At 30.3% G+C, this 15,943-nt stretch overlaps 4 protein-coding genes across 4 annotated transcripts in view; 2 read left to right on the plus strand and 2 right to left on the minus strand.

Annotated features, from left to right (window-relative positions):
• Positions 1 to 469, minus strand: part of LOC122531429 — a 30,715-nt gene extending 30,246 nt beyond the window's left edge. Inside the window, exon 1 of the mRNA XM_043659351.1 lies at positions 241 to 469. The gene's annotated coding sequence lies outside the window, so the exon portion shown is untranslated. The remainder of the gene's footprint in view (positions 1 to 240) is intronic.
• Positions 470 to 927: 458 nt separating this feature from the next.
• Positions 928 to 1,862, plus strand: LOC122531438 (ATP synthase-coupling factor 6, mitochondrial-like). The gene is made up of 4 exons (XM_043659361.1): positions 928 to 1,039; positions 1,365 to 1,512; positions 1,582 to 1,706; positions 1,818 to 1,862. The coding sequence occupies exons 2-4, from the start codon at positions 1,370 to 1,372 to the stop codon at positions 1,835 to 1,837; spliced, it is 288 nt and encodes a 95-aa protein (XP_043515296.1). The 5' UTR covers positions 928 to 1,039; positions 1,365 to 1,369; the 3' UTR covers positions 1,838 to 1,862.
• A 123-nt stretch (positions 1,863 to 1,985) lies between these two features.
• Positions 1,986 to 11,003, minus strand: LOC122531439 (DNA polymerase epsilon catalytic subunit 1). The gene is made up of 27 exons (XM_043659362.1): positions 10,753 to 11,003; positions 10,550 to 10,673; positions 10,257 to 10,475; positions 9,957 to 10,189; positions 9,641 to 9,881; positions 9,210 to 9,526; positions 8,857 to 9,103; positions 8,239 to 8,791; positions 7,727 to 8,168; positions 7,421 to 7,658; positions 6,992 to 7,345; positions 6,710 to 6,924; positions 6,423 to 6,606; positions 5,813 to 6,349; positions 5,488 to 5,729; positions 5,204 to 5,408; positions 4,969 to 5,144; positions 4,728 to 4,897; positions 4,309 to 4,645; positions 4,051 to 4,240; positions 3,815 to 3,981; positions 3,459 to 3,747; positions 3,264 to 3,362; positions 2,924 to 3,189; positions 2,716 to 2,848; positions 2,436 to 2,647; positions 1,986 to 2,364 (listed from the first exon to the last, which is right to left on the minus strand). The coding sequence occupies exons 1-27, from the start codon at positions 10,836 to 10,838 to the stop codon at positions 2,055 to 2,057; spliced, it is 6,786 nt and encodes a 2,261-aa protein (XP_043515297.1). The 5' UTR covers positions 10,839 to 11,003; the 3' UTR covers positions 1,986 to 2,054.
• A 366-nt stretch (positions 11,004 to 11,369) lies between these two features.
• Positions 11,370 to 13,633, plus strand: LOC122531434 (pinin). The gene is made up of 5 exons (XM_043659357.1): positions 11,370 to 11,653; positions 11,998 to 12,190; positions 12,266 to 12,439; positions 12,505 to 12,799; positions 12,877 to 13,633. Exons 1-5 carry the CDS (start codon positions 11,493 to 11,495, stop codon positions 13,185 to 13,187), a joined length of 1,134 nt encoding a protein of 377 aa, XP_043515292.1. The 5' UTR covers positions 11,370 to 11,492; the 3' UTR covers positions 13,188 to 13,633.
• Positions 13,634 to 15,943: the final 2,310 nt, after the last annotated feature.

A 15,943-nucleotide genomic window follows, 5' to 3' on the forward strand; every position in this document is an offset into this window, starting at 1 on the left:
GCCTGACCGAACGTAGGCGTATTACTTTTTCTCACAACGCTACGTTCTATCCTGTCGTAATATTTCAGAATTTCTTCATCTCAGTTTTGCAGCGTCGTTTTCATGTTAATAAAGCTTGAAAACTGGCCTGACGTGCGAAAACCGACACGACTCGAGGGAAATTTCGAAGATTTACATTCGCGCGCTCGTATCACGCAATAAATCGCGCAGGTGGATTGAGATTTTAACATGCTCACTTACCTGTTCTCCAACGTAAAATCCAGTGAAAAGCGCAACTGTGTCAATTGTCTGGATATTGTACACGAAAAACACCAAAAGAGGATTGAACACAAAACAAAAATCACGTGTACAACTGTGAGGCGCACGCACATCGGCAGCACTAACGCGGTATACCCGTACACAATACAGATTACGAATGTATTATGGCTATGACTACGACCCAGACGTTCATGAATGAAACTAAGAGCGGGCTTCACCTCCCCATCCCGCGGCGCAATGTCATCGACCAATCACTGATAAGCGTACGCATTCTCTTCTGTGATTCGTTGCCGTGTTCTGCGTATTTCCGTTGGAACGACTCTACAGTCAGGATATTACGAATAAGTAGATGGTATGCATCAATTTGAATTTTTAGCTATTATATTAATGTAAAATATTTGAATTTTTTAGAATTTACGCTTAATGTACAAACATAATCCACAGGAGATATTGAATAGGAGAAAATCCTTGAATTTTCATAGTGTTGTCATTATAAATATATATATTTATATATTAATTAAAAACAAGGATAAAAAAAATAGATAAATATATTTAATCGTTCTTTTTGGTAGATTCATTTTTAAAAGTTTTTAAATTATTATAGTTATTATTTTTAATCTATTATACTGTGTAAATTTAATTATTTACGTAATTTATGTAAGTACGAATGAGATTTTTGTTGATGTAGCTTATTACAAGTAAGAGTACACTCTATCTATTGGCATATACTCTAAGGTAGCAGTTATCGACAAGTGTTTTGCAGGATTTGCCAAATAAAAAGGTAAAGTTGTATTATTTTAAATCATATTACAATTTTTGATAGTATTATTCATCTATTTTGTATTTTAACATGTTTATGTAATTTTTTTTTTTTTTTTTTTTACTATGTCTTATGTAATAATATACATAACCTATGTTATATAAGAGAAAATTTGTATCTTTTCATTTATTTAAAAATTTTAATCTATATCGTATAAATAATTATATAAAAAAATCTTTGATATTAATTTCGTTCTCTGTCACTTATCATTTAATTTTTCCTCTCGTTTAAATATTCTATATTTAAATAAATATTTTATATTTGATTATATATTTGACTTGTTCAGGAAAAATGCTTACTCAAAGGCTAACTATAAATGTACCAAAAGTTATCAAACGTAACATTGGTATTCTTGCACCAGCACTTCAAAAAGCAACAGATCCCATACAACAACTTTTCATAGATAAAATCCGTGAATATACAGCAAAAAGCAGGTGAGTAAAAATAAAATTTATCTATATTTTAACATCAATTCATATTCTAATATCAATTTATAAATTTAGTGGTGGAAAATTAGTTGATGCTACTCCTGAAATTGAAAAAGAAAGGCAGTCAGAGCTTGACAGAATTCGGAAACAATATAATATACAAGGTGATCCAAAAGAATTCCCAAAACTTAAATTTGCAGGTAAGCTCATTTTTTAAATTTCTAACAGAAGCACATACAGTAATTTATACAAGTAAGGATTTTTATTAATTTTTATATTTATTTTAAAACATAAAGAATCTTTTATTTCAGCTGTGGTAGTCGAAAAATAAATGCAGTATGTAACTCCTTATATATAAAACTAGAATATTTATATTAAAATTGTTACACTTGATAAATAATTGTAAAAATATATGTATATGTAAAATTACAAATATGAACATATTAAATTGTATTTTCCTTAGTACTAAACTATTAAATTACAAGTAATTACAATAGAAATCTATAAATTTCATTTCCAATTTATGGCTTCTAAATATATTTATAAAATTACTTTGAGTCTACAATAAGTTTTGTATTTCGAATTATTTCCAATAACGTTTTCATATTAGATTTTATGGCTACAGATTTACAGATTTTCATAAATTTTTCTATTTCACTTTTACAAATCAAAGTTTTAAAGTTACCAGAACAAGAGCAAAGTTCATTTATATTTTCCCTCTTAATTTCTTTACATTTACGACATTGTAAATCTTGCAATATGTAAGCCATACTTTTACGATCTACTATGTCCATCAAAAGGAATTCGATTTCTTCATTGTCATAGTCCATTTTACAAAGAGGACATTTCCATATATATCTGCAAAAACAGTCATGTTATATACTAACAATAAGATATATGTATATATAGCTTTTATAATACTACATTACCTATCCTGTTCCATGACACAAAAATTATCTTTGCAAAGATCAATATCCCTTGTGTGGTTACAGACTTTACAAATAATTTCAGGTAAAATCAAAGAAATACATGGATCTTTCCATTCAACTAAATCACTGAAACTACCAACTCTAATTAGTTTTAACATATTTGTTTGTAAATTATATACTTCGTTTTCAACTTCTACGTCCAGAGATAAAATCTGAAATTAAAATTAATCTTCAGTCCTTTTTTTTTTGTAATATAATCGTAACATATTCATACCCATACCTTACAAACTGATTTAATTAACTCCAATGCTGGATTAATTCTCTTGCTGTCTTTATCATCTAAATCTAAATTTGGATATTCTTCAATTGTTAATATTTTTTCTGGAAGTTTTTTATGTATTTTTTGTACAATCCTATAATATAATTAAATAAAATGTGACAATCAATTTCTTGACATAATAATGAAACGAAAGAAGAATTATACTTACTGAAATAGTTTTTGAGACATATCTCCTTTTATAAGTTTTTTAGCAAAATCTGCAGTATTCTCAAGTGATCCTAATCCAAGTTGACCTGATAATTGACTTAAATTGCTTGATCTTTTCTTGGGTCTTACAGTCGTATTTAATTCATGTTCTAACATAAATTGATAAATCGCATGGATATATCCTGCTATTATAGCAGTAAAACTTGATCGACATGCAGCTTCTTTGGGAAGACACTCCATTAAATTCCAGTTCATTATTATTTCAGGCTTAATAACAAACCAAATCCAATAAAAATATCGTAAACAAAAAACAACAAAAAATTTCATATATAAGTACTTACTTCATCGTCATCCTGCTCTTCAGCATTTCCATCATTTGTACTTTCAGTATTCTCTTGCATATCTTTTGGTAATTCTCCTTTCACACCACCAAAATTATGCTATTGATTTATATAAATGTTTTTAAAGTATTATTATTAAGATAATTTAAATTATATTATTTATTATAATAACGTAAAAATTGAAATTTTACTTACAACATCAAGCCATATTAAATACTCCCAACATTGTTCAAAAGTTATTTCAATACTGTGGAAAATTTCTTTATTACGTATTGTTTGAACGACGAATTCCATATAGCCTAATGCATCACTCACTGTTCTTTTCTTAGTACAAACAATGATTTTATTAAAATTCGCAAAAATAATTATGGATCCCAAAGTTTTAAACTCTGCCAATAATTGTGCGAATAATTTTTTCATATAAGTATGCAATGTTCTTCTTAATGCAGGATCATAAAGTAAAGAATTAGGTGAACGCAACCATCTGAAAAATATAAATATTCAAATTAAAAAGAATAGGTGTAAAAAGTTAGATAAATGTCTGTGCATACCTGTAAAAATGAATGATTTGATAATCTGCGAATACATTTTTATAAACTGATACATCTAACAGCCATGCATTTACCATACTTCGCAATGATCTAAAAGCGAGATTGCAAAGAATAGTTTCGTCATAATTAGGAATTGTACTAGTCATACCATCTCCTGTTGCCATATCCTAAAAAAAATTTAAGTTTTATATAAATATACACAGCTTTTAATGTGCATTTTTCTTTAAATTACGCACTTGAATAGATGTTTGTTGTTGAATGTGAAAGGCAACAAAATTACTTGTTCCATCAATATCATGGATATGATGATGCTGTAATAAAGTATTTACTGCTAAATTTTCTACCTCTAATTCAATGCAAACACTAGAATAAGTCCCAGCATTATTAGCAGCACAATGTGTACTTTCTTCAAAATCTGTCAATAATCTGTAATTAATTCCGTATATTAAGACAATGACAGTAATTTAAATTTGATGCTTGAATGTAAATGTAACCTGTTATCATCATTCTCACTACCGCCTAAATCTGGCTTCTCTGTTGGGGAACACCATAATACAAAGTTATTCTTCTGTAAATGCCTTGCAAAAAATAAGTCTGCGCCAAAAATAATAGGATCTGCAGGAATATTTCCGATTGGTGCGTAAAAGAATCTACATTGTTCTGACATTAATTCAAAAATTTGTTGGCTCTTAAAGTAATGACGTAACATCATTTTTGCTCCAACTTTCTGCCATTCCAATGTATTATATAAATTTTCGATATCTTGTACATAAGTGTTAATTAAAGGAAAGTCATTGAGTAATGGCATCTGAGTTACTAATGTCGTTTTATCTAAAATAAAAACATAAAAAAAGATAATATAAAAAGTTATCAACAAAAATTTAACAATGAGAAATTTCAAATTGAAGATTACCTAAAGCTGTTTGAATAATAAATACTGTTGTTCCATGTCCTTCATTTTTATATGTAGTTATAGCTGCTTGTAAGATACGACAAACTTGTTGAAAATTTGTTTCAAATCTTACAATGAATTGCATCGATGTAGGTAAAAATTTTATTTTATCTTCTCCATTCACAGATATTCTGTAACAGAATTATTTTATAATTATTTTGATAATCTACTAACTTAATTCTTTTGATTTTATAAATCTTACGCTGTATCCCGTTCTTGAGTGTACAATGTATTCATGTTAGGCATTTGATTTGACGACACAGAATCCAAAACGAATATATGTGCTCTTTTACTTGCATTCAAAAATAGGCCCCATAAAGCTCTTTGATGACTTGAACTCCAATGATGGTACAGGAAAATATAATTAATTTCATGAAGCTAAAATGAAACAGATTTTTTTTAGATCAAAGAAAAAATATAAATTAAAATATCATTACATTTTCAAGATATGGTTGCGTAGCAATACTCTTGAATTCTAATTGATCTAAGGTAAATGTGTCTGCACCATCTGCCATATTACGTGCTGCTTTGGGATCAACTGTACAAACGCAGCCTAACTGAAGAATAGCTCTAAACTCTAGTGACATTTGAGTTTCATAAATTCCTTCAATTTCTGGTTTACTCATATCTTCTAAAAGCTCTCTATAAACAAATTAAGATAATTTAGATAATTAAATATGAAATATCATTATAGAGAAACAATTTAAAGAATGAAACTTACTGACTGTATAGCTGAAATTGTATTTCCGGTACAGTATATTGATATAAATTATATATAGGCCGAGATCGCGGAAGAACTTTCATGCTTTTCTTCCAGGATACTTTTTTACCTGGTTCTGGATCAGGTTTAGGCTTACGAGTATTCACATAAAATATACGAGGTACCACAAGACGCAACTGATGAAGATCTTTATCGACTAATACCCACAATCGATATAGACCAGGCTTGTTTGTCGGTGATATCTAAGTTGATCAATTAATTATTTAAATTATTGAATATAACTATTGAATTTAAATACCGTTATTAGAAAGAACATTATTCCTACTTGAATAATCTGCCATGGAGTTACAAGTAATTTTTTTTGAGTTCGTCTCAAAAAGCCACCCAATGTGGATGTATTGGTATTTCTTGTAATACCCCAATTAACTTGATCTCCATCATTATTAGAATGTTTCCTCTTTTTACTCTTTTGATATTCAGCCCTTTGCTTAGCTTGGAAAGCCCATTTTTGTTTGTGAAATTCCAACCATTTTAATCTTTCCTCCTTTGTTGTTCCCATTGGTGGTGGTGAACCTAAAACATCTTTCCAACTTTTATTTGCATTTTCTACTTCATTTCCTTCTAAAGATTGTCGTTTCCTTTTATTGACAATTGGTAACGATTGCTTAGATGTTGAAGCTTTCCCTGCCATATCTTCAATATCACACGATTCTATATCTTGGGCACTATTATCTTCGTTTCTGTCTTTAGGTAGTACAGTAAATAAATCAGTAATCTTTTTTTGCTTATGCGTTGCACTTTTTTCCATTACTCTTTTATGCAACCAATCCGGATGTTTTACTCTAGGAACTGGATTAGGCAACTAGAAAAGAAATATATTGTTTTATTGAATATTTAAATATTAAGAAATTTTGCATATCTAATACGATAAATACCCCTTGCATTGCTGCCGGAATTGTAATAATTTTTTGAATAGCATTCCCAAGTCTTTCAATATAATAATTCCAATCTAAAATATGTCGTATGTCGTCATTTTGTAAACTAGGATCCTTTAACCATTTTCGTAAATAATGCTTTCTAATTGCTGGTTCCGATTGAAATATAGCTAATGGTATTGCTCTAATAATGTAATATATTTAATTATGTAATATAGTATATGACATAATTATGATATATAATTTTAATATTATATAATCTTTATGCAAAAAGATTTCACTTTTACCGTTCTGTAACTGGTGCACCTTGAGGTTTATTAGCAATAATGTATTTGCATGCTAAACCGGCATCTTTAACCATTTGATCACCTAAAAATTCAGCTAATCTTTTAGCAGTAGAAATGGATGTAGATTTTTGGCCTTCATATTCCTCCAATTTACGTGACATTGATTTGTTTTCGGATATAAGTTCAAACAACTCCGAGTCTGGCATATCTGCACACTATAAAGATTTTTAATTGTTTATTTATTTATTAATATGCCCAATGTAATAAAATCAACATATTTACCTTGCTATAAAGAATATCAAGCCAATAGTCTGCATCTTTAGCTACTGACGCATAGCACTCTTCTAATGTGCTACCTTTTAAAAAAGACTCGAATACAGATGTCTGGAAAACTTTTATTAACTGGAGTTCACCTCTTCGTTTTACTTCAAAACCTTTTAATTCAGCCAAAGAACCGTCGAAATTAAAAACTGCATATCGTTTCTTTAATTTTTTTCCTTCTTCTTTCGCTGCAGGCAATACCATAGCTAAATAGGGGCCATCCACTTCAAAAAATATAGAATTTTCACTCTTAACTTTGTATGTTAAATTCTCAGGATCAACAAGTTCGTGGTATACGTCATTAGTAAATTGATCCTGCAAATAATATGAAAATAGTGCACGAAAAAAACTATAGTAAATCAAAAATATTTTACTACAATTATAATTTACCTTCACCATAAAATTAAGAACAGCATTTGGATATGACACTACTAATTTTTTTTTCTTTGGGTGGGTGGTATAAACGACTACATTATCAGGAAAAGATGCTGGTAAAACACACCAGATTCCGTCTGTATCTAACTCTAAAGGACGACCAACTTTCTCTATAATTTCTCTAGCTCTCATAATAATATGTGCCCCTGTATAACACACTATGCCACCCATCTCCATACTAAACCATCGAGATCTAATATATTGAAACATCATGTTAATAATTTTAAATGCAAAAAGAATAGAAAAAATACATGTACATACCCCTTTCTCATGACATATCCATAGAAGGAATTTAAAATACATTTGTGAGCAAGTTGTAACGAATCATATAGTACTTCTCGACTTTTAGCAGACTTGATATCAGCAGCATCTCCTTTTGCTATGGCTACCGCTACTTCTTGTTTCGCAATTTTAGTAAGAGCTTTGTATTCATATCTTCTATCTCTAAATGCTCGTACAGTATCAACATAAAATGAATTTTCTTTTTGGCATACCGTTTGCGTTCTTTCTTCCATGCTAGTGACTTTAACTTTCTTGTAAGCTTTCTTGCAATATTCTGTGAGTCGCTTCTTCTCATACGATGCTTGTTCCTCTTTAGATAATTCATGATATGCTCTGCGAGGACCGCCCGGGAATTGCGGAGGAAATTTTTCATTTTCAAGCTGTTGCTGCATTCGTTGATATTCACTTAAAGTTGCAGTAACTGAAATTAAGCAAAAACACGTTTCTATATAAAGCTGAATTCTAACAAATTTTATTTATACATGTCTTACAATATTCTCCTCTCCACATCCACTGCATGTTTCTCTGACAAAGTGCTCCTGGTTTATTGTAATCGCATGCAGCGCATATAGTTTCATTGACCATCGCAGATGGTTGTAGACGATTGGTTAAAATAATATTTGGATACATAGCACCGACATCTAAGTGATAAATTACTGGGTTTTCTAATCTCAGTGGTTGATCTCTTAGAGCTTTCAACTTCACTGTAATTTCTTCAACTATCTCCTCAAAATTTGTAACCATATCCATGGATACTTTTTCCTCCTCCTGTATAGCATGCTTTAATGCAGATTCAACACCACTTATTAATTCATCTACTGTGCTCGGTACTATTTTGAAACGACAAGGAATATCAGCTCTGAAAACACCTGATTCTAAGGCTTCAACGTGTCCTCCAACATATGTTTCTTGATCCAATAAGTGACCATGTTTTGTTAACTTGTTTAATTCTTGCTCTTGTTTGTTAGGAAATATAATATTAGCTTGGTAAGCTTGCACCATTAAAAGAGATTCACATAATGTTCCAGATCCCTTTCTAAGTACCTGTAAATAAAGAATATAATTCATATTGTCTTTACTTAATTTTATTTTAACTTATTTTAACTTACTTCATCTGGTTCCATAGGGATAATGGTACACAGAGCAAATATGAAAGGATGGACGTATTTGTAATAAAGATAATATGTAGCAACTGCATCTGAAACTGAATAGTTTGCAAGAGTTTCTGGCTCCTCAGATGCCAATCTGCACATATCTTCAGGATCCAATTCCACTGGATTATATCTCAGCTTTGCTTTTGCTACAGCTTTTAGATTCTGAGAACCCACAGGAAGATAAGAGTCGCGTCTTACCCAACTACAATATTAAATTATATATTAGAAGTAATTCTCTATCAATCGTTTTTTTTTTTTATTTTTCTGTTCGATAATTTAAATGAATTTAATTTTATAAATTGCAATACCTCAAACAGTCCATATGCATGGCTGGTCTACAACTATAAACTCCATCACGATTTTTGGAAAAACCAATCCTGTTTTTCATATCCATGTTATGAAAAGCTGCTCTGGTTTCTACAAATGGCCAATCGAAAAAATCACCGTTGTATGTTACGAATATATGCGGTCGAATATCGTTTATGTGATCGAAAAATTTTTTTATCGTTGCTTTTTCATTAGGTTCATTAAAAACTGTAAAAAATCCCTCAAACTCCGGTTTTGGAGTGTACTCGAAATCTTCTATATCACACGAAATTATTTCCCTATTTGTTATCAAATATCCCTGAAAATATAAATATATCTAATATATCTATAAAATATATCTAGCTAATATATCTAAAATATATCATTATATATAGCATTATTAAGTATTAAAGTTAAAGGATATTTTGCATACTTGTCCATCAATCATATATGAGATCATCATAATTTGATCAGTATCAGCATCTGGAAATTTTAAAGGAAGTTTTGTCGTTTCAATATCATATGCTAACACAATTGGATCAGGTGGCTCAATAAGATCATCTCTCTTTGTAATAACTGGTACATCATTTCCTCTTGTTTTCACAGAATACCAATTACCACAACAAATTTTCATGTCTATAGAGACACGTACATGATGTGGTACATCATATTCTCTATATAAATATATGCATATTATTAACAAAAAGATTGTACTCAACATATAAATAAAAATATACTAGATTTTTTACTTGATGTCAAGAATATTATCCAGAAAATCTATAGTTTGCTTTTTAATGTCTCCTGCATCTTGATCAGTATGTAGTACATTTGACAACATGTCTGAATAATAAGTATTAGTTTTTTCACGTTCTTTATTTATCCTTACTGCCTTCATAATGTCACGTCTGACTTTATTCAAATCCACAGTATTAATAAAAGTAATTTTTAAGTATTTCCGTTTTAAACCAATTAGATGATTTGGCTAGAAAGAGACAATGGAGAATTATTAAGTCTAATATCTTTTATGTCTTCTTTCAATTCTATCATACCAAATCAAGATCTTCTTTGTGTACAGTCTCTATTTTAAGTATGAAATCAGGATATTTTTTATTTAAACCAGTGGTAACTTCTTCATATGTATCCTTTTTGCACAAAATATACAAATATGGGTTATAAGGATACGAGATTTTAAATCTACTACAATCTTCTTCTAAAAAATAATAGTCTACACCACTTTGTAATCTCTTATCATCTTCCATAATTTCTGTCTATAAAAAAGATAACAATTTAAAGAATAATTACAAAGCAATTGATCATATTTTTTTATACTTTCTATACTTACTGCATGCATATTTATAAGAAATCCTGTTCTTTCCTTTGTATCAGTTACATTGTAAAATCCATATAAACCATCTATTCTTATATTTTCATTGACTTCGTTTAACCTGTTACCTCCTGAAGTTTCACTAAAACATATAAAAGAATGGATAAGTTTCAGAAAAAACATGATAGTTTGTAATATATTTTAAATTATAATTAAATTACCCTGACGCATTTCTTTCTTGATTTTGATCATTCCTTGTATTTCCCTTAAACGGTCGAAATTTTCCTGTATTTTGTAAACTTGTCATTTTGTATGATAATTAATTATGTAAACTATAAATAGCTAATTAATTCTAAATAACATGTTTCCTATTTAAATAAGAAAAATAATAATTATTTAACAAGGCAGTATGATACTTAGAGAACGTGTGTAAAGGTTGTAATTTGCCCGCCAACAAATGTTATATATAGGTATAATACATGTGTGTGTAATAAGAGAATAGGGGAATACTTATAATAAAAATACGTAAAATGTAAATTAAATTTTTGTTCTGACATAGAATATATTTTTACATTTCTTTTAATTAATAAAATCATACTTTCGATTAGTATATATATATGTTTATTATATTAGTAAAAAATATGTTTCAAAAGTTAATGTTCTTGTTTCTCTTATTTCTTCCTTTGACCTAAAAATTTGCAATAAACTTTAAAATATCGCGAAAATTAGACGATTAACAATTAAATTTATCTAATTGCGCAATATATTAAATTGGTATTATGAGAAATTTACTAGGGGTACGATCTACAAGCGAAAGGAAAAATCCCGAGACTTATCGATTTGGAAAAAGGAACGAAATTGTAGGTGGCTCCACGACAGTAATGCGGTTCGACAACAATTGTCGTAGTTCGTTAAATAAATTGGCTTCACAATTTCAGTAAAGGTGAAAAGAAGTAAATAAATGAGAAAATTAGACGTGCAAGAGGCCTGGGGTGCCGAGAGGTTAGAAGCGCAATTAGAAGCCGCTCGAGATGGTCTTCGAGGACTCGATCGAAGTATTCGAAAAATTTTGGGCCGAGATCTCCCTGATGGAGAGAACGGTCCGCTACAACCACCACCCAGGTTAAATTCTGAATAATTTGCTTTCAAATGCTCTTAAAACGTCGTGGGAGAATGTTATCGTGAAACATAAATTTTGTCTGATAGTTCATTGATCTTTGAGTGAAACATTATTGCCTACAAACATAACCTATTTCTTGTGAAGCTCGTATCACTTTATTAAATTATACGTGATCCCATTGCATTTATTTATAATATCGTAATAATGTAATGACAGTGTGCAAACATGTTAAGTAAACTTAATTGTAATAAATATTCACAAATAGCTTCAATATATCGATGTAATTTTATTAAAAGAAGAAGAGAGGATTATATCTTGTACCCTTGTGCATTTACAATTTCAATAGATTATCACAAAAGAGACCATTGCAAGAGGATAGAAGACGTGTTGTTTCTGATTTTGTCAACAACGAGCTACCTGGTGGGAAAAGGAGATGGCAAGGTTCAAATGGTGAACCAAAAACAGTTTTCAGTCGATTAAGTGCACGTGTACCTTCTAACAATGATGACAGTGCTGATGAAGATGACAATGTTATTAAGGTAGAATTGTATAACAATTAATATACTCATGCTCATTAATAAATTCTAAATATTATTATTACATATTTATTTTAGCCTGCAGTGTCTTCTAGAGTGATAGCAACACCAAGAGAAATTCCATCTAGACAGGAAGTTATTAGACGTGAAAGAATAGACGAACGTAGCAGGCAAAGGAATAAACGAATGTTTGGAGCTCTTTTAGGAACATTACAAAAATTTCGCCAGGAAGAAACTAAATTAAAAGCAAAAGTATATTTTTAATTATTATGAGAAATGTTTTGTTTCGTATTTTTAAAAATAATGACTGTTTGCAGGAAGATAAAAAGGCAGAAGTAGAAGCAAGAGTAGAGGAAGCTAGAAGGAGAGAAAAAGAAGAATTACGACGAGAAAGACAACAGTTGTTTTTGTCACGTAAACGGCAACTAGCTGAAGTCCGAGCGTTGGAAGCAAAGTTGGCACGCAGCCGACAATTTCAGGATTGGCGCGCTGCACAATTACCACTTGCTTCGTTTATAAAAACACGTGCCCAGCCTCCTATTTATTATGTACCAAAGCGTAAACATCCACAAACTGATGTATTATTAGCACAATCTGCAAAAGAATTACATGGTATGCACTTTGATAAGGAATTTTGCATTAAGTCTTAAATAAAAAGAATCACAATATGCATTTGTTTTATTTTACAGAGGAAATTGAAAGAAGAGAGAAGGCACTGATTGAAGAGCTCGAACTTATAGAAGTACAAGTAGGTCTTGGAAAGCATCAACAGAATTTCGATGGATCGACAACATTAAATACAACAGCGGAAGTTCCGCAGTCGACGGAAGAAGGAGAAGAAAATCGTGATCCAAATCCAGAGAAAAACTTAGAATCAGAGAATAACGAACCGGCTGATGTTTCCATAAAATCTGACAAGGATGAAAATTACGAAAACATAAATGATATCGAAAAGGAGGAAGTTAAGGTAGTTGAAGTAAAGGATGAAAATAATGGCTAGTATTAAATGTACTTACAGTGACTGTACATATTCGTACATTGAATGGTCCAACGAAGAGAAAAATGTTTTCTTACACAACACAAGTGTAGATGAATTTTACAATTTTCAAAAGAAGAAAAGATTTCATTTTTTACTTATCATATAAATATAAATTCATTCCTTCCATCAAATTACATACTCATTTTTTCATCATGCGTCAAATGACGGACATTATTTAGATTTTTCTTAGATATAAGAGACATACAATCGGGAGTAGTTCTATTTCACTGAAATCCCATATTTTTTAAATGTTATATATTTGTATCATGGCTGTTGTAGAATATTATTTAACTAAATACCATCGTGTAAGTAGACTGGATAAAAATCCTGATGAAGAAATAAGTATGTCGATGAACAGTCGTAAATTGATTCGATACATTTGTAGATTGAAAAACATGTAAAATAGTCCGCTCATTGTTTTCTTTGTATCAGTATCTATCTTTTAATACATATACGAGGAAAAGAAGCATTGAATAAATGATTTAATGCTTTACGTGTATCGTAGAATAAAATATAAATTCCAACTTCGACTATATATCATCTAATGATGTAGCGTAGTAAATTCTTATAAAGATTTATATTTTTGTTTTGTTTCTTTTTTTTTTAATTGTACATGATGTAAGTTCATTCATGCCGATATTAAAAACAAATGACTTTTCTCTGTAGCAATATTAATAGATACTTATTATAAAAAAATCAATCTCAATTTATTATCTTAATAACAATAATTTTTGTTTTAATTCTTTATAAATAAGAAATAAACAAATTTTTGAACGAAATAAATTTCTAAATAAATTCAAAATGAGACCTTCTATGCCCGTTTCATTTCCGTGTTCTAAGTTTTTTTATTTAGAATTCGCCCAAATTGGAATATTCATCCATACGTAATCATCTTTAAAATATTTCTATTACATTCTTCAGACAATTCTGGTATGCATGTATTTTCTTATTTTGTAAATGCATTAAATTATAATTAAGATTTCTCAGATTAAATTAATTTTGAAATAAAACATGAAACGAAGTATATATTGCCTATCATTTTATTAATTGATTCAATCGAGTTTAGATATCTTTGAATTGGTAAAACATTTGGTAATAAGGGAAGAAACAATTTAGAAAGAAGCAAGATTAAGCGTTGTAATTTATTAACTAATTTATACGCAGAACGTGTAAATCTTTGTTGGTAAATTCTCTTTCTACGATATTCTGAGGTAGGAGGGAATGGTATGAAAGGGGCGTTCCGCCATGCAACCTCGGAATATGGCTAATGCGTCTCTCTGCTGTCGTCTTCTTTCCTTCTATTCCCTTTGCACTTCAGCAAAATAACTCCTTGAGATAGTAAATAGTAACCTCATTACAGAATATTTACCAAAATATTAAAGTTCAATTATTGTAAGTAACATCAAATATTATCACAATTATAATTAACTATATAAAAATCGTTACCGATCCTTATTGAAGGTAGTAGCACAGACAAGGTATTCATATATCTTGTCTATAATGATGGTAATAAGCAAATTTGTGTATTTATATCGACACCGATAAAATACTCTGACGTGTTATTTATTTTATTTTTTAATAAAACATAAGGATAAAAAATTAAATTTTATAATTAAAATATACAATTTATTTCATATAACGATATATAACTTGCTAACATTGGAATAGATTCATAATATGATAGAAGAGAATTTTTCTTTTCTGTTCTACTATTTTTCTAATTGACAAATAATTCTAGCAAATATAGGAGATTATCTCGCATATTATCCAACATTCATCCACGGAAGCGATAAAAGGAAACAGATTAAGAGTTAAAGCGGCGACGCTCGACATCGGATAGCGCAGAAGCATGAAGCGTGCGACGCGACGCGTCGCGGAGACATGAGAGAAGTCGACAGAGGCTAGGGGTCTGCGAGCTATTTGTACACCGAATGGAAAACGCGCCAAAGACTCGCCTCCAGACGAAAGAAACACGCTGGATCACGGAAATGGGACATTTTCTTAATTATCACGTTCTACTCTATACTTTTTTTCTTCTCCTCATTCTCTATCGTAAAACTGCCGTAAAAATTGCCGACGAGATGAAAGAACATAAAGATAAAAAAACGAAGAATCCAGTTTTGAGACCATGTTAGGTTAAAGTGTGACCAAGATCAAACTAGTGATAGAGATGACAATCTTTAAATTAAGAAAAATTTAGGTAAACGTTATAGAAATTCTTTAAAGAAAACATCTATATAATATCTTTTTTCTGTACCTACATATCTTTTTCTAGAAAGAAAATGCACTTGCACTGTTCGACCATTGTGTTCCTCAAGTTCCACAATACCTATGTCCTTTTTATTTATGTTTAAATACTTAGAATAGAGACTCATTCCTATTTTCGAAAATGCGACAGAAACACTACAACAAATTCATGAAAGGAGAACTCGCATGTAATCAGGTAACTGTTAAGAGTATCCTACTTGTGGTTTCACGTTTCTCAAAGTATGGAATGACTATTCTATCACTTTAGCCACTTACGTTCTCGGGAAATTGCGCGGTTCGAGGTTAACGCTGCACCTTTCCACTTGCACAAAATTTCGGTCCATTAATCGTGCTCGTGCTCTTCTAATACATTCTATTCTATTCTAGGCGAGAAAGATACGCGGCGCGGCCCGTTTCCTCGCAGAGGGTTTATTTACCCGTTAATTTATTAGCGTATCTTCGTCATGGCG

The sequence above is a fragment of the Frieseomelitta varia genome, unplaced genomic scaffold (genome assembly GCF_011392965.1).
Source record: "Frieseomelitta varia isolate USP_RPSP 00005682 unplaced genomic scaffold, Fvar_1.2 scaffold_40, whole genome shotgun sequence".
Lineage (NCBI taxonomy): Eukaryota > Metazoa > Arthropoda > Insecta > Hymenoptera > Apidae > Frieseomelitta > Frieseomelitta varia.